Consider the following 22,673-nt stretch of genomic DNA (forward strand, 5'->3'; position numbering starts at 1 on the left):
ACGACCTGACCTGAAGTCGGATGCTTAACTAACTGAGCCACCCAGATGCCCCTTCGTGTGAGTCTATTTCTTGACTAATTATTTTGTTCCATCGATCTACTTATGTATCTTGATGTCAATAAACACAGTCTTGATTGTTACAGCTTTGTAACAAATCTTGAAAAACCTTGGAATCAGGCAACATAACGTCTCCACTGAATTGCACTGGCTGTTCTGCGTCCTTGGCATCGACACAGATTTTAGCATCAGCGTGTCAATTCCTAAAGTCTGTTCAGATTTTGATAGAGATTGTATTTGGCTCCATGAGTGGAGTGTCTGACTCTTGATCTCTGGGTTGTGAGTTTGAGCCCCATGTTGGGTGTAGAGACTGCTTATAAATACGATATTTTTAAAAACCTACAGGTCATTTTGGGGAGAATTTACATGTTAACATTGAGTTTTCTAATCCACGAGCACAGCACATCTCCCTACTCCCTTCTCTGATCTTCCTCAGCGGTGGAAACACCCTTCTGCACCTCCATCATATTTATCCTGAACTGTTTCTTCCTTGGAGGATGCTGTTGTGGATAGTATTGATTTTTTAACATCAACATCTGCCTGTTCATCCCCTGTATGTAGTCATGAGATGGGGTTTAGTATACCGATCTCTCCTGCAGTCTTGCTAAACTCACTTCTTACGTCCAGGTTTTTGTGGGGTTCCATCAGCTCTTCTGCAAAGGTGACCATGTTGTCTGCAAGTAGGGACAGTTTGATCTCTTCTCTTCTAGTCTCTATGCCTTTCATCTCTGCTCCTTGACTTGCTGCACGGACTAGAGCTTCCAACATGGCGTTGACTGAAGGTGGTGGGGCTGTGGGTCTCTGCCTTGTTCCTGGTTGCAGGGGGAGCATTTGCCCTTTTGCCACTAGGAACAGTGGCAGCTGCAGTTTTCATGGAGGCCCTTCATTGGGTTTGGGAGGTCTCCTGTTTCTAGCCAGCTGAGAGCTTCCTCACAAGGAGGCGCTGGGTTTTGTACATCTGTGCTCAGCACAGGCTGTTTTCTGCACCCAATGGGATAATCCCTTTTTGGCCATGAATGTGGTGAATTATATTGATTGATTAAAAAAAAATTTTTTTTTTTTTTTACATTTACTTTTTAGAGACAGAGCAACAGAGCACTGGTCGGGGAGGGATAGAGAGGGAGACACAGAATCCGAAGCAGCTCCAGGCTCCGAGCTGTCAGCACAGAGCCAGACACGGGGCTTGAACCCACAAACCGTGAGATCATGACCTGAGCCGAAGTCAGATGCTCAACTGACTGAGCCACCCAGGCGCCCCTATATCGATTGCTTTTTGAACGTTGAACCAGCCTTGCATTCCTAGGATAAACCCCCTTGGGTCGTGATGTAGTGTCCTCTAACATGTGATTCTGTATGCCACAATTTTGCATAGAATATTTGCATGTGTGATCATGATGGATATTTGTAGTTCTCCTGCAATGTCTGTTAGCTTTTGTATGAAAGTAATGCTGGCCTCGTAGAAGAGTTGTACATTGTTGCCTTGCTTGTGCTCTACCAGGTGAGGTCACAGCAACAAGGCAGCCGTCTGTAAGCCAGGAAGAGAGCCCTCACCTGGGACCAAACTGGCAGGAACCTTCATGTTGGAAGTCCTTGCCTCTAGAGCTGCGGGAAATGAATTTCAGTCTAGAGTATCATGAACAGACTAACATGTCCCCAAAATATATCCTGTAAATTGAGTTCTTTTGAACTTATTGAGACTGGTTTCCTTTCCAAAATTCAAGAAGAGTTTGGATAGAGTGGGTAATTGTCTTTTTCTTAAATTTCCAGCAGGAAAAGTTGTCATTCCGGTCTGGAGTTCTCTTTGTTGGAAGGTTTTTCACTACGAACTCGCTTTTTTCTATAGATGTAGGGTTACTTGGGTGGTCGATTTCTTGATTACATCTCGTGTGGAATTTTTTCATTTTATCTAAGTCGTCCAATTGTTTGGCATAGAGCTGTTCATAACATTCCTTTATTAGTCTTTTAACATGTGTAGAATCTTAGCGACACTTCGGTGATTCCCGATGACGGTCATTTGTGTCCTTATTTTTTTTTCCAGTTCAATCCGGTTTACGTATTATTGGTTCTCAAAGAAGCAGCTTCTGGTTTCACTAATTTCCTGTTACTTTTCTGTATTTTATCTAATGGATTTGGACTGTGGTGTGTACTATTTCCGCTATTCTCCTCAGTCTGGGTCTCGTTTGCTGTGTTTTTTTAGTTTCTGAAGGTTAGTTCATTTTGAGAAACTTCCTTTTTGCCGCAGGCCTTCCGTGCGGTCTCTTCTGCAAGTACCACAGATGCAGCTCTGCCATTTTCTCACTCAGTTCAAAAAAGTATTCTCTTCCAGTTTCTTTAACCTCTGTATTTTTAGAGTTCTTACTCGGTTTCTAAACACTCAAGGATATTCTCAGGCTCTTTTTGCTACTGATGCTAATTTTATTTGATTGTGACTAGAGAAAACATTTTATAGAAGTTGATTTTTTTAAACTTACCGACACTGGTTTTATGACCCAGAACGTGTACTATCTTGGTGGACTTTCCATGTGAATTTGGAAAGAGTTTGTGGTTGGGTGGAATGTTCTATGTCAATTAGGGCAAGTTGGTTGGTTGGTCATTTGGTTCAAGTCTTCTGTACTCATTTTCTTCTTGCTCTACCAGTAAAGGAGAGAGGGCTTTTGAAACCTCCAACTTCGTGAATTTGCATGTTTCTTCTCTCTGACCTACAACCTTTGCTTCCTGTATTTGGGAACTGTTACGGGGCATAAAAGTTCAGGATCGTCATACCCTTTCAGTTAGTTGACTCTTTTGTCATTATGAACTAACTGTCCCCAGTGTATTTTTCCTCTGAAATCTTTGATAATCCTACTCCAGCAATCTTTCCACTATTGTTAGCATGGTTTTAGATCCACACAGCGTGTACCAGAACATTCTCTTCCACGGCTGCACAACATTCCAGGCACAAACACACCACACTTTTACATCCGTTTTTCTGTTGTGTCCATGTGTTGGCCACTGTCCGTGATGCTGCTGTGAACAGCGATATACACGCATGTTTGAGCCTGTTTAGAATTCTTTGGGGGTATGTACCTCAGAGTGGATTTGTTGGCTCACGGGAATCCTATCTATATTGAGCTCTCTGAGGAACACGGTAGGGCCCCCGGTCTGTTTCTGGGTTCAACAGATCCTTTTTGAAACCTAGAGTTGGGCCCGAGCCTCTGTGCCCTGGCTTCCTGATCGTAGGCGCCAGCTCTCTGTGCTCATCTCCGCCAGTCGGCCCAGAACGCTCTGCCCACAAACCCACTGGTGTCCACCTCACCCCTTAGCTCTTGGGATTCAGATGCTCAGGGGACCTCCCTGCCCCTCCAATACCCTCTGATCCAGCGTCCGTACCTTCGCCTAAACTGATCAGTCTCTCGTTCAGCTTGGCCAGTTACGCCAACGCTAGGTGCCGCTGGGAAGGTGAGGAGACTCATACCTATGACCAACTGAATTCAAGTAAAGGTTATTCTCAGTAACGGAGATAAGCCACCTCAAATGAGCTGAAACCCTGGAGAACAATCCCAAGGTTTCCCTGAGGAATAAGGAATTCTGACAAGAAGCCCAGGAACAATCCAAAAATTGCCCCGGCTGATCTTTTGAACGCCCCCAACGATAGCGGACAAGACTCTCCTGCCGGTTCTGTTTCTCTGGCAAAGCCCCGCCCGCCCCAGCCCTGCAGGCGGTGTCCAGCCTTTCTGCAGCCTGGTGCTGTCCCTGTCTCCGAGCACGCATAGGCACGGTCCTGCGGGCAGGGGGCTACGGGGACCATGGGGGCATCCCCTCTGGACCCCAGGGACGTGGGGGGACGGTACTGGCCCCACAGCAGCTGTCAGAGGAGGGAAGAAAGGGTGACTGGAGGCTGGAGCTCACGTGGGTTTAATTGGGGGGGCGGGGGGGGGGCTCTGTGGGACAGCAGCTTGTACCAGGTTGGTGTAAAAACCGAACAGGATCCAGACATGGTTCTTTACACTGACGGGTACAGTAAATTCCAGAATTCCAGCAGCAATTTGAATCATGTTTTTGAAAAACGAACACAGACGAACACAGGGCGGGTGTCCCCGGGGCTGCCCCCTTCCGCAGGCCCCTGCATCATGGGGGCCCCGGGGCTGGGGCTCCCGCGCCGCCGGCCTGCGCAGGGTGGACGAGGCCCTGGCGTTTCCCGGGCGACGCAATAAATAGGAGAATCATATGGAGAACCGAGGAACAGGCCTGTGTGGCAGGCCCCGCGCGGCGCGCAAGGCTCTGCTCGGCCGGCGGCCAGGCCGACTCTTCACAGACCGAGGCAGGTCTCCGAGTCGGCGGCACAGCCCCCCATCCGCCCACCGCCCCAGGCCCGCGGTCGCGTGGGGAGGAGAGGCGGGCCGTGGGCAGGGGTCTGGGCCGGGCGGTCCCACCCGCAGGACCCTCCCTGGGCCCCGGGGCGCTTAGCCCTCCCGGACGCTGACGCGCGGCTCGGCCAGGGAGCTGTGGATGATGCTGAGGATAGTCTCCAGGCCGCTGCCCTCCAGCAGCGTGCGGTGGTCCCCCTCGATCACGTGCACGGACACCTTGCCGTCGCACACCTGGGACAGGTTGTAGTCGGCGCCCAGGCCCTCGCCGTACACGCTGCCCGTCTTGGCGCGCAGCAGCGTCACGTTGCCGTGGTAGGTGGCCCGGGGGGTGTACTGCTCGGCCGCGCGCAGCTTGTGGTAGAAGGAGCGCGCCGCGAAGCTCAGCTCGCGGGGGTCCAGGCCCGCGTGGCTGCGCGTGATCAAGTCCACGGTGGCCGCCACGCGCTCCTCCAGGCCCTCGAGGGGCAGCAGCGCCTCCAGCACCTGCGGGAAGGGTCTCTGAGCCACCTGCTGCCCGGGGCCGGGGGTGGGGCCCGGAGACTGTGCTGTGGGGGAGGGTGGGCTTCCGGGCTGCCGCCCCCCCCCCCCCCCCCCCGCCGGCTCCCGGGACCCACCCTGTTGTGTTCCATGTCGGTGAACTGCTGCAGGAAGAAGCACATGGCCTCGGCCTCGGCCTCGGCCTCACAGCCAGGGGTCAGCTTCGCGCGGTAGCTCTGCGGGGAAAGGGGGGCTGCTGGAGCCGCTGGCCGGGCCGGGACCCTGGGGGTGGGGTCGGGAGTCCGCCGCCCCCACCGGGACCCTCACCTGCGTGTAGGCCAGCACATAGGCGTGCGAACCGTCGAACAAGAAGAGGCTGTTGTGCGCGGGGGTGGGGCCCTGCTGCGCGGCCTGCAGCTGCGAGCACATCTCGAAGGCCACGCAGGCCCCGTAGGAATAGCCTGCGATGCGGTAGGGCCCCTCCGGCTGCACCTGCCTGATGCACTCGATGTAGTAGGCGGCCAGACTCTGGATGCTGTCCAGGGGCGCGGCTGTGGGGCAGAAGGAGGCTCAGCCGTGGGCAGGAGGGGCCTCCCCCGGGGAGCAGGGGCGGGGACAGGCACGCCATCCCGCGTCATCAGGGGCTGGAGACAGCCCGGCTGGCCGGGTCGCACCTCGAGTGCACTGTAGGCCGTAGGTGGGGATGCTGAGCTTGGACGCCAGGCTGTGGAACACAGTGATGGAGCCCTCGATGGGGTGCACCAGGAACAGGGGGCGCTCAGAGCTCTGCACCGAGTTGAGCCGTGTCAAGGTCGGGCCCTCGGGGTTCACCAGCAGGGTGCTGAGGTTCAGCTGGGCCTGCTGGCCGGCAGGGGTGTCCTCCTTGGGTGTGGGGGCTGCCAGCTCTGCGAGGAGGGGCGGATGTCAAGGAGGGCCAGGGGCACACAGGTCCCCCGGCGTGTGAACACCCCCCCGCCCCCTCCCCCACAGCTGACCCAGGCTACGGGACTGGGGTGGGGGGTGGGCGGCACTAGGCCCCACTGAGGGCTCTCAGGAAGGGGCCAGATGGACGAACCTGACCTGCCCATGGGCCGATGGCACCGAAGGGCCCTGGTGCCACTCAAGGCACGTGCGCCCCAGACCCCGTAAGAGGAGCACGGGCCACGGTGGCCCAGGGGACTTCCCCTTCCTCCAGCTGCTCTCCCTGCGGTCACGCACCATTGGCTGTGCCAGCCTTCGAGGAAAGCTCCTGCAACTTCCGGAGCGTGAGCTGCCGGATGTCCCGCATGGACATCACCAGGTCATGCTCGCGCTCCAACATCTGGCGCACCTCCACGCCCATGAGCGAGTCCAGACCCAGGTCTGCCAGCGAGCTGTCCAGGTTGACGGTGGCCAAGTCTCGGATGCCTGGGGACAGGCGCTCGGTTGGCAATTCGGGATGGGGAGCGGGGCCGGACGCCTCAGGGGCCAGGTCTCTGGAGCGAGGGCCGCGTCACTGCGGTTGGCATGCAACCCCCACCCGGCTCTGTGCGGACCCCTGGTGCCCGTCCCTCCCTTGGCGAAAAGGCAGGGCCTCTCTTAAAGCCGGGGAAACTGAGGCACGGGGGAGCAGAGCGTCTGCCAGTATGGAAAGGCGTCTCCCTCACCCAGGATGTGGGCCACGGCCTCCATCGGGTCCTGCCGGCCACTGCTGTCATTGTGGGCAGTGGCCTTCTTCTCGGCCAGCACAAAGCTGCTCAGGACGGGGTGGGGCTGGTTCAGGAAGAGGTCCAGCACCTCCAAGCAGGAGGCAATCCGCTGCGGCAGCGTCCCGCCGATGACCGTATCGTTGGAGCCCATGGACTCCAGGATGATGCCCACGTCACCGATGGCGCCCCACTGAATGGCGAGGCCTACGGGACAGGGCCAGGGGGGCCGGGGTGAGTGTGGGCCCGAGGGGGGGCAGCGGCAGGTGGGGGCTGCTGGGCGAGGAGTGGACGGGCTCACCCGGGAGGCCGTCGTGCTGGCGCTTCTCACACACGCGCTCCATGGTGGAGTTGGCGAAGCCATAGTTGGTCTGGCCGGCGTTGCCGCGCCCGCAGCTCACGGAGGAGAAGGCCACAAAGTAGTCCAGCTCGGGGCACGCAGTTCGGGTCACCCTGTGGGCGCTCGAGTCACACCCTGCTGGCTGGCCCAGCCCACCTGCCGACGCGCCCAAGGGTCCCCACCTGCCCGTCTGCTTCCGCTTCCCTAAGCCCCCACGGAGGCCTGTGGCCTGGTCCCCGGGCGGCCGTGGGAAGGCCGTGTCGGGGGATGGGGACGGGACGGGGGCTCGTCCGCCTCACCTGTCCAGGTTCACGGTGCCGCTGTACTTGGGCCTGTTGACGTCCTGAAAGAGCTCAGGGGTTTGGTTCTCCAGCATGGCGTCTCTCAGGACCTGGGGACGAGGGACCCTCAGCACCTGCCCCGACCTCACGGCTTTGGAGGCTCGGCCTGGGAGAACCTTCCCTGGGTGGCCGGCTCCGGCCCCTTCAGAATCACACTCACCACGGCCAGGTTAAAGACGCCTCCCACGGGCCCCAGCTGCGTGGCCTCATCGATGAGGCTCTGGGCCCCATCCAGCGAGCTGGCGTTGCTGGTGGACACCAGGACCTGTATGCCCTGGCGCCTCCACTCACGGACCTGCTTGGCCTGGTAGCCTGTGGGACACAGGGCAGTGGGGTCGGGCCAACCGGGGGTCCTAACCCGGAGAGCACACAAGGGCCGAGCTGACCGGGTGCCCCCTGCAGCCCCAGGCCTGCTCACCTGTGCGGATCCCAGAGCGAGAGGTCAGCACGAGTTTCCGGGCCCCTCGCAGCACAAGCCACTGGGCCAGCTCCAGGCCGAAGCCGCCCAGGCCCCCGGTGATGACATAGCTCTTGTGGGCCGGGCAGTAGGTCCTGGACACGGCGGCCATCAGGGTGGGACCCGTCTCCCGCAGCACCGCCTCCGGCTCCTCCCTGCGCACCTGCAGTCCGAGCAGCAGCCGTGCTCGAGCGCTGCCCCTGGGGCTGGAGCGGGGGGAGCGGGGGGAGCGGGGGGAGCGGGGGGAGCCGGGCCCCCTCCTCACCTGGATGACCACTTTGCCGATGTGTTTCCCTTGGGCCATGTAGCGGAAGGCGTCCTCCACCCGGTCCTTGGGGAACACGGTGCACTTGAGGGGCTGCACCACGCCGTCCCGGATGCCCGCCTTCAGCAGCGCAGCCACCTCCTGCCAGCTGTTCCCGCCTTCATCCATGAGCGAATCCAGCAGGACCCCGTGGAAGGTCACGTTCTTCAGGAAGACGGCCATGCCTGGGCGGATGGACGGGAGGGCTCACGGCCCACAGCCTACCCTGTGGACCCCGCACCCCCTCCCCCCGCTGGCCTCTTGCCACCTGCCCGCCCGCCCGCCCGCCCTGTCCATTGCTCGCCTCACCCAGCAGGTGGTTGTTCGAAAGGTCGAATTTGCCGATTTCCAGGAACCGGCCGTGCTGGGCCAGGCACCGCACGCTGGCCTGGAGCTTTTCTTCTGCCAGAGAATTCAGGACCAGGTCCACACCTTGGGGGCGGGGGGAAGAGGGGTCCTCACTATCACACCTGGCCCAGGTCCGCAGGGCCAGGCCCTGTTGCTGCCTGGGCCGGTGAGGAAGGGGAGAGGAGAAGGCAGGGGTGTGGGCAGAGAACACAGAGGGACGTGCCGAGGACGCCCCCGGAGGCCCTCGAGCCACTCACCCTTCCCTGCTGTGTGCCGCAGCACGTGCTGTTCAAAGGACGTGTCCCGGGAGTTGGCGAAGCTGGTGTCGTCGAGCTGGGGGAACCTGGCCTGGAGGTACGCCCGCTTCTCGGCTGACCCTGGCGGGCAGAGGCGTGTCCCGGTGAGCCAGCCTGCAGGGCTGGGGCGGGGGGGCGGGGGTGGGGGGTGGGCAGCCCCGGGCTCCCTGGAGGGCCGGTGGACCTACCCACGGTAGTGAAGACGCGGCAGCCCAGGCTGAGGGCGATGGCGATGGCGGCTTGGCCCACGCCGCCCGAGCCTGAGTGGATGAGCACCGTCTCCCCGGGCTGCATGCGCCCCCGCACCACCAGCGAGTAGTAGGCGGTGGTGTAGACCACAGGCACCGAAGCCGCCTCCTCTAGGGTCCTGCGGGCACGGCGCAAGCGGTCAGCTCAGGACAGCCTCAGCCGTGGCCGTGGGGCCCTGGACTCGCAGCCCCACAGACTCACCAGCTGGAGGGCACCTCCCACAGGAAGTCCTGAGAGAGCAGGACGGAGGTAGCCAGGCCTTCAGCGGGCACCAGCCCCATGACACGCTTGCCGCTGGCGTCTCGGCCAGAGAACTCCATGCCCAGCAAACAGTTGCGGAGGGCCCACTTCCCTGGGGACAGACGGTGGGGGGTGAGCCGTGCGTCTCCCTAGGGGAGCCCAGGGTACAAGCTCAGGCCCGAGTGGCCTTCAGGTCGCTGAGCGCTGGCGGGGCAAGGAGCCCTCTTCCTCCCGGGTGCTGACCTGGAGATTTGGGCCTGGCTGTGCCGTGGTACCCGGCCCGTACCTGGGATGGCGTCAGGGGACAGCTTGCCCGTGGCCAGCATGATATCTCTGAAGTTGAGGGAGGCATAGTGGACGGCACAGAGCTGGACGCCGGGGCCGGTGAGCTGGGTGTGACGCAGAGGGGAGCAGACCCAGCGGATGGAGGAGAGGTCCCCCCGCGTGAGGACGTTCACGAAGGCGTGCTCGGTCTGCTCCTCTGGCAGGCCTGGGGGTGACAGGAGGCGGGGCTGCCACGGGGGCTTCCCAGGCAGGGTCTCCAGCCCCCCATCCTCCTCAGCCCCCCCCCCCCGCTATAAGGCAAGGAGCCGGTGGGGGGGGGGAGGGGGGAGACTCACCGCGCTCCAGGGGGAAATGGCGGAAGGCCCCCCAGGCCCCGTCTCGGTAGACATTCATCACGAGGTCCCCCCGTAGCACCTTCTGCAGCTCCGAGGAGCCGGGGTCCAAACTGGGGGTGCGGGACGTGCTGCTGAGGTTGGACACCAGGATGCACCTGTGGGCAGCCGCACAGGTGAGACAAGGCTGCGTGGGGTGGGGTTGGGGGGGGGGCACCAGGAAGGTGAAGGAGGGCAGAAGGCGTGCAGCCGTGTCGAGTCCCTCACCGAATCCGGTGCCCGCCAGGCTCTCTGCGGAGACAGTTCACCAAGCCCACGACGCCTGAGTCGGGGCAGCTGGTGGCTGTTAGCCACACGGGCTGCTGGGAGGAGTCGGCCAAAATGTTCTGCAGGATGACAGAGGGGTTGGCCTCCGGGAGGGTCCCCAGGCCCAGGCACATGGTGCTGGGGGGCCCAGCCGAGACTGACCTTCAGGGAGTTCACCCACTGGAAACTGGGGTCCTCCACAGGCAGGAAGACAGGGCTGTCCTGTAGGACCGGCCGACGACACAGGAAGAGCACAGAGCCGTAGAAGGACCTCTTCAGGGCCACCAGGTGCAGGGACGCCCCGGCAAACAGACTCTCCCACTCGTCCTGCACGTGGGGGGAGCAGTCAGTGCTTGCCCCGCCCCCCGGCCCCACCCCCCGGCCTCCCGGCCCCGCCCCACCCCTGCACCTGGCTTAGGAGGCTCTGCTGGCCTCGCCGCGGCTCGGGGCAGGTGAGGAAGGCGACCGTCTCTCCAAGGGGGTGTCCTTTGAGCAGAGCGTGCAGCAGCAGGAAGCCGCCCTCCTTGAGAGCGGCCCCCATGTTGCCAACGGCCGTGGCCGGGTCACCGAGGCTGGCCACCGCACAGTTACACAGGAGGAGATCAGCTGAGCCCAGGCTGCCAGGGGCGGGGTCTGCAGGGTCCCACTGGCCCTGGGCTATGCCGTGCTGCTGCAGCTTGGCCTGCACGGCCTCCAGGGCCTGAGGGTGGCGGTCAGTGGCCGTGTACTCCAGCTGCAGCATGGGCTGGGTGTTAAGCAGCGCCGGGATGTGAGAATACAGGTGGCCATCGCCAGCCAGCACCTGGAGGTGGGGACAGCTTCCTGGATCGGCCGCCACCAGGCAGGCGTCCCGACGCAGGCCGGCGACGTCTGCCAGAAGGGCCCACCCGCCGACCTGGCCCAGGAGACCGCCGGCTAGCGTCAGCCCCGTCTGCGGCGCCCACGGAATCCCCTCTCCGAGCCCGCTGCTCGGCGCTCGGGGCAGGACGGCAAAGGACGGAAGGGCAGCACGGCCTCTGACCGGGCGAGCTCGCGGACTGGTCTGGTCTGCCCAGCCTGGGCCCGCACACGTTATGCTGGGCTGTCCGGACGGGCACCCACCTCCACGACCTTCATCTTGAGGCCGGGCATGTTCTCCAGGGCGGTGTCCACGCAGGCTTTGAGCGCCGGGGAAGCGAGGAGGCCGCTGAGCAGGGGGTCGTCCTGCAGCAGGGGCCTCTGTTGGGCCAGCAGCTGGCCCAGCTCCAGCTGGAGGCCCCCGTTGAGCTGCAGCTGGCAGGCGGCCGCCAGCAGCCGGGGCAGGCCTTGCTTTGGAGGCTCCTGGGGGGCCTGGGCCCCGTCCAGCCCAGACACCGCCATCTTCAGCCCCTGCTGGGCCACCTTGGTCTGCAGCGCCCGTGCCAGCCCTGGGGAGGGACGGGCACCGGACAGGGGTCTCAGCTGGGCCAGTGTTCCCCGAGCCCCCTCCCCCCGCCCCCACAGCAAATGCCCACTGCCTGGGCAGTCCGGCCCTCTAGGGCTAGGAGCTAGTAGCCTCCCGAGGGGTTCAAGGGGGCCGTGCTCCCCACAGAGGTGTGAGCCCCACAGAGAGTGGCCTCGGGACCCTGACCTCCCCAGCTGCACCCAGCCCACCAACCACCCCCCAGCTATCTGCACGGGTGCGAGCGCTCCACAGGGGGTGGGCTGTGGGGCCGGGCCCCACCGTGGGCATCACACCCAGGCGGCTGGCCGGGACACAGCTGGGGTGGGGGTGGCCCGAATCCATCCTGGCTCCCTGTGCTCTCCCTGAAGTCCGGGAGCCTCTCGAGGAGGCAAGTCGAGGCCCCTGGGGAGCAGCAGGTTGCAAGCAACGGCGGGGTCCCGGTGGGGGGCTGGGCCTCACCCCTGCACAGCCGCAGCCCCTCCTGCAGGGCCGTGTCTCCAGCCAGGAGCCCCTCCTCCGTGTGCGGCGTGAAACAGAACTTCTCCAGGATGGGCGCAAACTGCTCCTGCTGCCGCCGTGGGGCCATCGAGGCGTGGAGGCCCGAGATGAGGACGCCGCCGGCCACCGTGCTGTTCAGACAACTGTTCACCACCACGTTGACCGCTGCAGAGAAAGGCTGAGTGAGCACGGGCAGTGCCCAGTGCAGGGACACAGGGGTGCGGGCACTGGGGCGCGGGGCTACCTTGGGCCTCGCCCTGCAGCGAGTACACCCTGCGCTGGTGGGTGGCGGGGTCGATGCGGACAGAGGTGATGCGGGTGGGCAGACGCAGGCCGCACTGGGCCAGGCCCAGGATGGATGTCTGCAGCATGGCGTCCAGGAACGTCACCCAGTTGTTCTTCCACAGCAGCCGGCCCGCGTTGCCTGTGGAGAGGGGCCGTCAGTTTGGCTGGGCAGGCCTCAGGCTCACGGCACCCTCTCCCCCGCATGCCTTGACCCAGGCGCCCTTGGTGGCCCCTCACACCCAGAACAGCCCTCTCTCCACGCGGCTTGGGCACCTGGAGGCCGGGTGGCAGGTCAGGCTTGGTCCGGCCCTAAGGGAGGTGGCCCTGGGGCCCATTCCTGGAGTGTCGAGGGGGGATCTGGCACCCTACCTTCGAGGTTGGCCTCGAGGATGCCTTGAAAGTGAGGGCCGTAGTCATAGCCACGCAGCCTCAACTCTTTGTACACGTCCCTCTGGCTCAGGTGGAACGTAGCTGTGGGGTCCGTGGTGTCCAGGCCGTCCCGGCTGTCGAACAGCTTGGCGTCGGGGTCCTCCCACTGGTAAACCTTCCCTACAGGTGGGGGACAGGAGAGCCTGTGGGCGGGTGGAGTGGAGCTGGCAGCCAAGGGTCCCCTCGGAGGCCAAGCCCAGTGGAGACCCTGCAGCCGGGCCAGGCACCATCTGCTCACCGCTCACTATCAGGTTGCCGTTCTCAGACACCTCGAAGGTACGGGAAGCCTGTAGGAGCCGTACTTCCAAGGGCACGGTCCCTAGGGACGGCAAGGCGGGAGATCAGCGGCGGGGGTCAGCGGCCAGCCCTCCCACCCCGGCCCTGGCGGCCAGCCCGTCTCACCGGTCTTGGGTAGGACAGTAGCCTGGTGCAGTGTCACGTCCTCAAACACCACGGGTACTTGTTCCATGTTTTGACTCAAGGTCTGTGCCAGAGTCTTCCAGACCAGGCACAGGTAGCCGGTGGCGGGGAAGAGGACGCGGCCGTCGATGCAGTGGTCCACCAGGTAGTGGTCAGGGGATTCAGGGCTGATGCCTGCACGGGCCGGGCCTTAGTGCCGGTGCCCAGGAGGGAGCACCCTCGCCACCCACCCCCGCCCCCCCTCAGCCCCGACTCACTGATGTTGCAGACGGTGGAGGCAGAGGAGCCACTGGAGCCGCTGGGGAAGTCCTTGGCGGTGGGGACGTCCCAGGTCTGACTGTGGTCCCACTTGATGTGAGGGGAGATGAGAGGAGTGCCCCGGGGCACCGGGAACTCCACGGGTGGAAGCAGGCCATTGGGGTTGACATCGAAGCTGTGGGTGGGGCAAAGGTTTGAGGGGCTCGCCCAGGCCAGGTGGCCTTGCTTGGGGCTACCTTGTCCTACCCACGGCCAGCCGTCTCCCAGAAGACCCGGGGCAAGGCCAGGGTAGGGCGAGGGCTCAGCACCTGCCAGCCCACTTCCCGGAGAAGACCTCACTCTGCGGCCTGGTTAACACACCTCGTTATGGGGGACAAGCCTGGAATGGACGCACCCCCGCCCAGACCCCCGGTCCCCCAGCAGGGGCGGCCGACTCACCCCAGCAGATGCAACTTGCCCACGTTGCTGAGGAAGAACTCCAGGTTGTCTCTTTGGTCCTTCTTCATCAGAGGGATGATGGTACAGCTGGACTTCAGGCCTCTCTTGAGGACGGCCTGGGAGAGTAGACGGGCTTGGCCTTCCTGACTCGGTCCCCCACTGACCCCCGGGCCCGGCAGACAGGCTTGGCCTTCCTGACTGGGTCCCCCTGCCCCCGGGGCCCAGACCATCGGCTTCTCTTGGCCGCTGGCCCCAACGCGCCAAGACTGCTGCCCTCACCCCGGTTCCCACCAGCGCGCACCTGCAGCAGGGCGTGGGGGGCGATCTCCAACACCACGGCGTCCCCGGGCACGTGCCACAGCGCCTCCTGGAACAGCACGGGGCTCACCAGATTGTTGACGTTATACTCCGCCGAGAACGTGCGGGCCAGGCTGCCCTGCCACTGGGCCTCGGGGATGGAGGTACTGAGCCAGCGTGCCGAGCGGGGCCGCGGCTCCCGGATCACCTGTGCACAGGACGTGGGTCAGGCCTCTGCTGCCCTGCCTCCGGGAGCCCCCGCCTCCGGGGAGCCCAAGGGTGGCCAGCCCACCTTCTTGAGGGCCTGAAGCAATGTGGGGGCGATGGAGTCCATGAAGTAGGAGTGGAAGGCCATGCCGCCCGTCCGCACCTCCTTGGCAAACACACCCTCCTGCTTCAGCTCCGCCACGAATGCAGCCACCTCGGCCTAGGGACGGAGATGTCAGGGGGCTGGACGAGTGGATCTGGGCCGTCCCCCCAGGGCGCCTGAGGGACGGAGCAGGGACTTGGGGACAAGCCTCGCCTCCTAGGCCCCACCTGCGGTCCCGAGATGGTCACTGTGTCCTCAGAATTGTGGCAGGCGGGCACGACACCAGGGGGGCAGCGCTGCTTACACTCCTCCCAGGACAAGCCTGTGGGCAGGGACGGCCTCAGGGGGCAGCTGCGGGGAGCCAGGGGGCCCTGCCCGAGAGCAAGACACTGCCCAGGGCGGGCCCTAATGACAGGGGTATGGTAATGACAGCCGCGGAGCGGTGCCTTTATGGGCCGCTCTCACTCCTGCTGTGTTTGATCTCAGGGGAAGGTGTCCTCCCTGGTGCCCCACAGGCCAGGAGCGGGCCTGGGAGTTAGGTCTGGGCTCCTAACACCTCTCCTGCCAGCTCTTTAGGGCGGTGGCTCTCTGAGGTGCCCCTCCCAGCCTGCCCGAGGCATGATCACGTCCGCCCCTTCCCCTGAAGCCTCCAGGAATAGATGCCGGAGGAGGAGAGCCAGGACCAACCATCCCGACAACCCTGGGGCTTCGTGTGTGTGTGTGTGTGTGTGTGTGTGTGTGTGTGTGTGTGTATACAAGGGGAGAGCTGTCCCCACCTGGCTTCAGCTCAGGCGCGTGGAAACGGCACCAGCATTTACAAACGCGCCTCAGTAAACGTGCTAGATGTCAAGGCCAGGGTGCGTGGGAGGCCACTACGGCGGGTCCTGAAAGGGTGCTGGGGTCTGTCACTCTGCTCTGAGGACGGCGGCCAGTGTGGCCCCCCCAGGACCCCGCCTCTGCCCAGCGTGAGTACCAGGAGTGCTAGGAAGACAGACCTCCTTGGACACCCTTAAGGCTGTGGGCCACACGGGATGGGGGACCGTGCGGGGACACCCACCGATGGCCGCCATGGTCCCCGGTGGGATGTTGGTCTCCTTGATGCACTGGCCCCTCCAGTAGGCGGCGAGGATGGCCTCCTCCTGAGAAAGGCAGCCATCTGCGTAGCCGCAGGCCACCTCACCCAGGGAGTGCCCGATGATTCCGTCGGGCCGCAGACCCATGGAGTTCAGCAGGTCTATGAGGGCGATCTGGGGGTGGGGTTGGGGGGGGGGGGTGGAACACAACACATCATGCCAGTCCTGGGGACACCAGGCTGGCCACATGCACGGTCACAGCAGCCTTGTCAAGCCCGGTGCCCGCTCCCCTCCCCACGGTTTCTCGTCCTGCCCACCGGCCCCCAGGCCCCGCAGGTGCACCTGGATGGCGGTGAGGCTCACGAAGGCGTGGACGATGTCATCAAAGGTGGCCTCGTCTGTGCTCAGCAGCAGCTCAGACACCTGCAGTCCCAAGGGCTTCACGGCCTCGTCGGAGCGCAGGATGGAGTCCCGGAAGCTGCCCAGGCGCATGAGGCTCAATCCCATCCCGCACCACTGTGCGCCCATCCCTGTTCCAGCGAGAGGCGTCAGGGGTGGGGGCCGCGCAGCCCTGACCACCCGCGCACCCGCCGGGGAGGGCCTGGGGAGCAGGGTCCTCACCCGAGCAGATGAACCAGAGCGGACGCTTGCCAGCGGCCACCTGCTGTACCTCCTGGCTGCCGCCCTTGCCCCCCAGCACGGTGTAGCCCCGGAAGGGCATGGCGGTGGGGGGGATGGCCGCGATGTCATTGAGCATGCTCACGAAGGCCAGGTCCTGGCTGTGCCGGTGGCCTTGCTCCAGCAGGCAGTGCACGGCCTCCGGGGTGCGTCCGCTGGCCCGCAGCAGACGGGGCAGAGAGGCGTGCCGGGTGGGGGCCAAGGGCAGCCGCAGATTGGGCTGGAGAATGACGTGCACGTTGGAGCCGCCGAAGCCGAACGAATTGATACACACGTTGCCTCCGCGGACGGGCAGGGGCTGCTGCACCACCTGCAGCCGTCCGTCCTGGAGCGCGGGGATCTCGGTGTTCGGGCTCCGGAAGTGCAGGTTGGGGGCCCAGAGCCCATGCTCCAGGGACAGCAGCACCTGTGGGTGGCTCGGAGTTGGTGGGGCGGCTGACCTCACACTCCCTACCTGGGGCGGGGGTTCCCCCTCCTGAGACCACACTACAGGCCCTGCCCCCCACATTCACCCTGCCGTGGCACAGGGACCCGGTGACCTAACCACACGCCCCTTCCCCTCTCTGGGCCTTGTGCCTTCACCTGGGGCCCCACTGACCCTCCAGGCTGATGGGCTAGGGGACCTGGACACAAAGGTCCCTCCCAGGCCTCACCCCTAGTCCCGATCCTTGCAGGAACTACAAACAGATTCCTGTGTCAGCCCGAAGGAGCTGAGAGCGTCAGGAAGCCCCCACCATACCCGGAAACTACCACTGCTTGGTCTCCCCACAGACCACCCAGCCCCCACTGGCTGGTGAGGAGGCTGTGGGACCGGCGGCGGCGGCGGCGGCGGCAGCGGCGGGGGGAGGAGGGGGGGTGAAGGATGGGGCACCTGTCTGGGGGCGTCCCAGCCACTTCACCTAGCTGAGGGTCTGACCCACAGGGAGCCAGGGTAAAGACCTGTCCTATACTCGTGCCCTGCTGTCCGGGCCTCGATGGCCGGCACCCCACGGCACAGCCTTGCCTGGCACGCGGGATGGCTCCAGACCAGCCCACCCACCTTGGCCAGAGCCGCGAGCCCTGAAGCGGGCTCCGGGTGCCCCATGTTCGACTTGGTGGACCCGATCAGCAGGGGCTCCTGGCGGGAGGAACACAGGACTTGGGCGATGCCGTTCAGCTCCTGGGGGTCCCCCACCTGCAGAGGACAAAAGGGAAGGTCAGGACCCCACCTGGGCGCCTCTTAGGAGCGAGGCGTGGACCCCACCTAGGCGCCTCTTAGGACCGAGGCGTGGATGTGGCTCTCACCTTGGTCCCTGTGCCGTGGGCTTCGATATACTCGAGGGACTCTGGGCTCAACCCAGCCGGCTCGTACAGCGAGCGGATGAGCTGTTCTTGCGCCTCCCCGGAGGGGAAGGTCACACCTGCGGGAAGAGCCAGGCCTCAGTCCCCAGCCGCCGACCGCCTGCGGTGGGCTGGCCTGGCCCCTCGGGCCCCCAGCCGCACCCACCTTGCTCCTTGCAGCCGTCCGTGTTGGTGCCGGCGTTGAGGATGGTGGCATACACACGCCGGGCCAGGGACTTCTTGGTCAGCAGGACGGCCACCACGGCCTCCGCACGGCAGTAGCCGTCCCCTGAGGGCAGAGGACACCTGTGTTGGCGCCAGGCCCCCGAGGCCGGGAGCTCGGGGCGGAGCTGGGCGAGCTGGCGTCAGATGGGAGCCGGGGTGCGAGCACCGTCCGGCGGCCCCCTCACCCCCCGCCCGCAGCTCACCGGACTCGTCGAAGGCCTTGCAGGTTCCGTCGGGGCTCAGCATGCCGAGCTTCATGAACTGCACGGAGGTGTTGGGCTTGAGCAGGATGTTGAGGCCGCCCACGATGGCTGCGGGGCACTCTCCCCTGCGGATGGCCTGGTAGGCGTTCTGAAGGGCCAGCAGGCTGGAGGAGCAGGCTGTGTCCAGAGCGATGCTGGGCCCTGCAAGCGAGAGGCTCTAACAGGGCGCCCCCCACCACTCGCCCCAGTCCCCCTTCCTGGGGGGAGCCAGAGGCCGGGAGGGGCCGGGTGGGGACCCACCTTTAAAATCAAAGAAGAAGGAGAGGCGGTTGGCCATCATAGCCCGCTGGCAGCCCACCATGCTGTAGCCCAGGAGAGTCTCGGGGTCTCGGCTCAGAGCCTCTGAGGCCTCCGAGCCACTTACGCCCACCCAGACGCCTGTGTGTGTCCCTCGCAGGGTAGCCGGGTTGATGCCTGCAGGAGACAATGGTAGAGCCTGGCAGCCAGGCCTGCTAGAGAGCACCCAGCCCGCACCCACTCCAGGGGCGAGGCCTCACCTCTCGGCCTCTCTGGCTTGGGTGTGGGGGGGACCTCATCTCAGCCTAACTCTGGAGGAGCCTGAGCAGGACAGCCGGCCCAGGTAGGGCTGAGGACAGATAAGTGGGTCACGAGGAACCAGGGGCCCAAGGGACAGATGGGGCTCCAGGCTCTGGGGTTAGGCAGAGGCCAGAGACAGCTGGAGGTAAGGACAGAAGGCAGCATTGTCCCCAGGATACTCCCCTGGCCCCTGGTGTCACCAGCAGGGTCTGGCAAGCCCCGATGACCAATGAGCACCCAAGCACCAAGGGCAGCCTACTCTAGGACGGGCTGAGATAAGGAGACAGAGGAAGACAAAGGCTAAGTGTCCAGGCTGGGAAAGGAGGGAGGGACCCTGGCCAGCCCCTGGGGAATGGCGTCCAAGGTCTCTGGGTGGGGTCCGGGCAGTGGGAAGCCTCTGCCCGTCCTTCGCCTCAAGGTGCTGTGTGCAGGTCGGGCCCCGGGCCCGGCCGGCACCTGCTGCAGGGTGAGAGAGCCGAAAGGCCAGGACTGGCCCCCACCCCCACCTGCCGAGGCACCACACCCACATGGCTGGCCTCCTCTCCATGCCCCTGGGGCGGCAGGGACAGGTGTGCTCCCCGTGACAAAGGACAGCTGCCTTGAGGTACCCGTCCAAGGCCAGACACGGCCCAGAGAGAGGAGTGGAGAGTGGGAGTCCTGGGGGCAGCATCCCGCCTCCTGCCCTGCCTGGCACTCCACCGGGGCCCCGAGATCAGCTGTACGTTGGGGAGGGAGGAAACTGGGCCACCTGGGCATGTCAGGGACACCTTGGTGTGCAGTTGTGAAACCCCCGACCTGCTAACAGGCCTACGCCTCCCAAGACCATTGGCCCTGGACCAGGGCCCAGGAGAGCCACGGTGGCTTCTGCTTCTGCCTGGATTTCTGCGCTTTGTGACACTTCTACCCTGAGCACGGGTTGCTTTTAGATGCGAGAAAGGGTAACGCTGTCGTGTCTTCTGGGGGAGCGGGGACTGCAGAGACCGGCCCCCGGCCCTGAGGTGGCCACAGTTGGCCAGCGGCCTCCCAAGGACCCACCTGCATCCAGGATGGCCTCGTAGGTGACCTCCAGTAGCAAGCGCAGCTGGGGGTCCATCGTGTGAGCCTGCTTTGGGTGGACCCCGAAGAAGGAGGCATCGAACTTGGACAGGTCCTTTAGCTTGCCGGTACGCTTGGGCAGGCCGTAGAGTCCTGCAGACAGAGGCAGGTGGAGGGCTGTGGGCCCCGAGTGACCGACAGCAAAGTCCCTGCTGTGATGGGGAGGCCGCAAGCTCTCCAGGGGGACCAGGCAGCAGCCCCAGAAGCAGGGCCTAGTGCTGCTGGGCCTGGGGTGCCACTGGCACCACGTGGCCGACTAAGACCCCAGCCGTGCTCTGAGAAGGGGACCCACTGGGCGGGCCTCAGAGCAGGGCACAGTGGGGACGGTGCCTCCCCCAACCCACCGCTGTCCTAGCTGGAGACCCTCTCTGCCTGGCCTGCCGTTGCCTGGCTGCTGAGATCGGGCCAGACTCTACCGTGCTGACTCACATCCCGTAGATCAGGTAGAGCCGCTCTGCAAAAAATCCTACTGGGCGGGAGGGAGTCAGACCAGCTTCCCAAGAGAGCTGGTGTCTTATCTGACGGCCCGGGACTCGTGGGCCGGCAGGGACAGAGTAGTGGGTGGCGGGGCCAGAAGCACCTTCCCCGCCTGGCCTCACCCCGGCTCTGCTCCCCCAGCAGATCACCTGGCTTGACTATGACATGGGCGGACGCACGCCCGGGTTGGCCCCCGGCCTCCCAGTCCCCGGCTCCGAGGCCCCTCCGGGCAGCAAGGCTCTGCAGTTAGGACTGGGACTCAGGCTGGAGCTGGTCTGCTCCGGGCAGCCGGGAGGCTGCACCCACAGCAAGCACGGGAGAGGGGCGTCCACGTGGGAGGGGAGCCTCAGGACCACCCGCTCACCTGCCTTCCACCTCCTGTCATCGTCTGTCACCATGTCCACGCCGCCGATGAGGTTGGCCCAGAACTCCTCCATGTTCTCCGACTCGGGCAGCTTCCCGGACATGCCAGCAATCACAACGTCCTCCATGGCTGCTCTGTGCAGGGGGAGTAATGTGGGGGCCTGGCGCTGGTCATATCCGGCTGCCAGACCACCAGGCTGCAGCCTCTCCCCTGGCTTTCTAACCCCACAGCACCACCTACGGGTTTGTGAGCGGTGAGACCAAGATCCAGGAGGCCAGCTCCTGCGCCCTGGGCCGGCCAGGACAGACGCCTCAGGTGCATGGGGGAGTCCACACTGGTCCAGCCAGCCCCTACTTTTCACTGGGACGACTGGACCCTCTGGCCTTTGGCACTGGCCTGGCACTTCTGGGGCCCTGGCCTGGGGTGACCCCCCCCCCCATGGCCCTGCTGCCTCATATCTGGACCCCAACAGTCCCTGCGACCTCTGCAACCTGCCGCTGGGGTGCTCCTGGGAGAGGGCCTCACAGAGGGCAGCAGGCAAGGCCATCCCAGAAGGGCCGAACTCCTCCTAAGACCAGACCGCTGGGCACTCGATCTGTTAAGAGCTAACCCGGTGAATTAAGCAAACAAAAAAGAAAGGGTACCGAGATTTGAGGAAAGGAGATATGGCAGTGGGGGAACGCCGACCCACTCTAACCAGTGGGCCCTGCACTCCAGTGCATCCCAGGCCGCTCTCCATGCTGGGGGCAGGGGCCGACTGTCACTCAGGGCAGCCCTCAAACTGCACCTAAACCTCGAAGGGCTCTGGGGAAAAGACGGCCCCTGCCCAGAGTTGGGCCCACCCAGCCAGTCTAGCCCCTCCAGCAGGCAGAATCGTTCCTGGTTCTGGCCTGCAAGTGCTGCCCAGGCCCGCACACCTGTGCAGGTGAGGAGGCAAAGGGACACTGCTGGCCTAACTCCACACAGCCTGCCTGGCCATCCGGACTAAGGTCCCCGAGGCCCCCCCTGCAGAGAAAGCCCAGGCCACCCTGGGCTTAGGGGTCCAGGAACGGGGCCGCTGGACAGCCCCTGAAGAAGGGTGCAAGGCCAGGGTTACTCTGGCAACTTCCGCCAAGGCCCGAAGGCCTCGTGGCACTGATGAGCGGCAGGCACGGCAGCCCGCCGCCCTCCCGGGTCTCCGGGTCCCTCTGAGCAAGGGCGCGTGAGCCGAAAGCAGCGTCTTCCTTGGGCGGCGCGGCGGCCCCGAGTCCCGGCCGGGAGGGAGCCCCCACCCCCGGCGCTGAATAAAGAGCCCTTTGGCGGCCCGGAGGCTCCAGCGCCCGGGCGGCAGCTTCCCCCTGAGCGCGCCCGCTGTTCTCCCTACTTGCTATTCACGCCGAGTCCGGCGCGGCCCGGGCAGGGGCTGGAGACCCCGCGGCGCCGACCTCGCCCCGCCGCCACCGCCAGCCCGCCCTCCAGAACTTCGGGGTTCCGCGCGGCGCCCACGTGATGGAGACTGGTGCCCCCCCCACCCCCGCCGTGCTCCCGGAGTCCTGGATCGCGCTGGGCCGCGTCCCTCCGGCACCGGGCGCGGGGGGTGCCGCGGGCGGAACGGGTCGGCGGCCAAGCCCGCGTGGCCCAGCCCGCAACCAAAATGGCTGTTCGCGGCGCCCGGGCGTGCGCCCCTCGCCATCGCCCACCTGCCCCGCCGGGCCTCCGGGCGCCCGAAGCCGGCGCCCCGATCACCCAGGCCGGGGACTCGGACTCGGAGCCCGCGACCTGGCCGGCCGACCTCTCCCCTCGGGCGTCCCCCGGGCCCCGAGCCCGGCCGTGCCGCTCATACCTGGTCTGGGCGCGGGTGGCGGGCGGAGCGGGCGGCGGGGCGCGAGGATGGAGCGCGGCGGCGGAGGGGAAGCCGGGCCGCTGCCGTCTCTCTGGCTCCCTCTAGGCCGGCGCCGACTCTATTTAACCGCGGCCGTCCCCGCGCGGACACGCCACATGGGCTGACAGCTTGGCTGCGCCGCCCAGGCCAATGAGCGTCGGGGCTGCGCCCCGGGACCCGGCGCGCCGCCGCCAGTGGGGTGATGCGGCGCGCCGCCGCGCCGCCGGGACCTGGCGCGGGGGCGCGCAGGGCTGGGGGACCCGGCGCCCGGGGGGCGCCACGGGGGGCTCCGCATCACCCCCGCCCCCGGCTTCCGTGCCCCGCCCCCCGGGCCCGTGGCGCGGAACCGCCGGCGG

At 64.5% G+C, this 22,673-nt stretch overlaps 1 protein-coding gene across 2 annotated transcripts; it reads right to left on the reverse strand.

Annotated features, from left to right (window-relative positions):
* Window positions 1-4,069: 4,069 nt before the first annotated feature.
* FASN (fatty acid synthase) lies at window positions 4,070-22,500 on the reverse strand. Of its 2 annotated transcripts, XM_042966039.1 has the most exons (42): window positions 22,279-22,500; window positions 20,457-20,590; window positions 19,556-19,708; window positions 18,224-18,397; window positions 17,924-18,124; window positions 17,662-17,784; window positions 17,460-17,575; window positions 17,215-17,349; window positions 16,119-16,581; window positions 15,840-16,027; window positions 15,482-15,671; window positions 14,652-14,746; window positions 14,407-14,541; window positions 14,119-14,322; window positions 13,818-13,933; window positions 13,379-13,554; window positions 13,104-13,295; window positions 12,940-13,020; window positions 12,642-12,821; window positions 12,232-12,411; window positions 11,949-12,152; window positions 11,168-11,472; window positions 10,476-10,868; window positions 10,229-10,393; window positions 10,028-10,146; window positions 9,764-9,918; window positions 9,430-9,633; window positions 9,105-9,255; window positions 8,843-9,021; window positions 8,616-8,735; window positions 8,320-8,442; window positions 7,972-8,195; window positions 7,668-7,869; window positions 7,410-7,561; window positions 7,208-7,299; window positions 6,870-7,021; window positions 6,530-6,775; window positions 6,102-6,290; window positions 5,558-5,788; window positions 5,211-5,434; window positions 5,021-5,119; window positions 4,070-4,889 (listed from the first exon to the last, which is right to left on the reverse strand). In XM_042966039.1, the coding sequence occupies exons 2-42, from the start codon at window positions 20,581-20,583 to the stop codon at window positions 4,500-4,502; spliced, it is 7,548 nt and encodes a 2,515-aa protein (XP_042821973.1). In that variant the 5' UTR covers window positions 20,584-20,590; window positions 22,279-22,500; the 3' UTR covers window positions 4,070-4,499. The 2 variants fall into 2 exon arrangements, with proteins under 2 accessions (XP_042821973.1, XP_042821972.1); XM_042966038.1 differs by lacking the exon at window positions 22,279-22,500 and having other exon boundaries at window positions 20,457-21,767.
* Between the last annotated feature and the right edge of the window lie 173 nt (window positions 22,501-22,673).

The sequence above is a fragment of the Panthera tigris genome, chromosome E1, assembly GCF_018350195.1.
Source record: "Panthera tigris isolate Pti1 chromosome E1, P.tigris_Pti1_mat1.1, whole genome shotgun sequence".
Classification (NCBI taxonomy): Eukaryota; Metazoa; Chordata; class Mammalia; order Carnivora; family Felidae; genus Panthera; species Panthera tigris.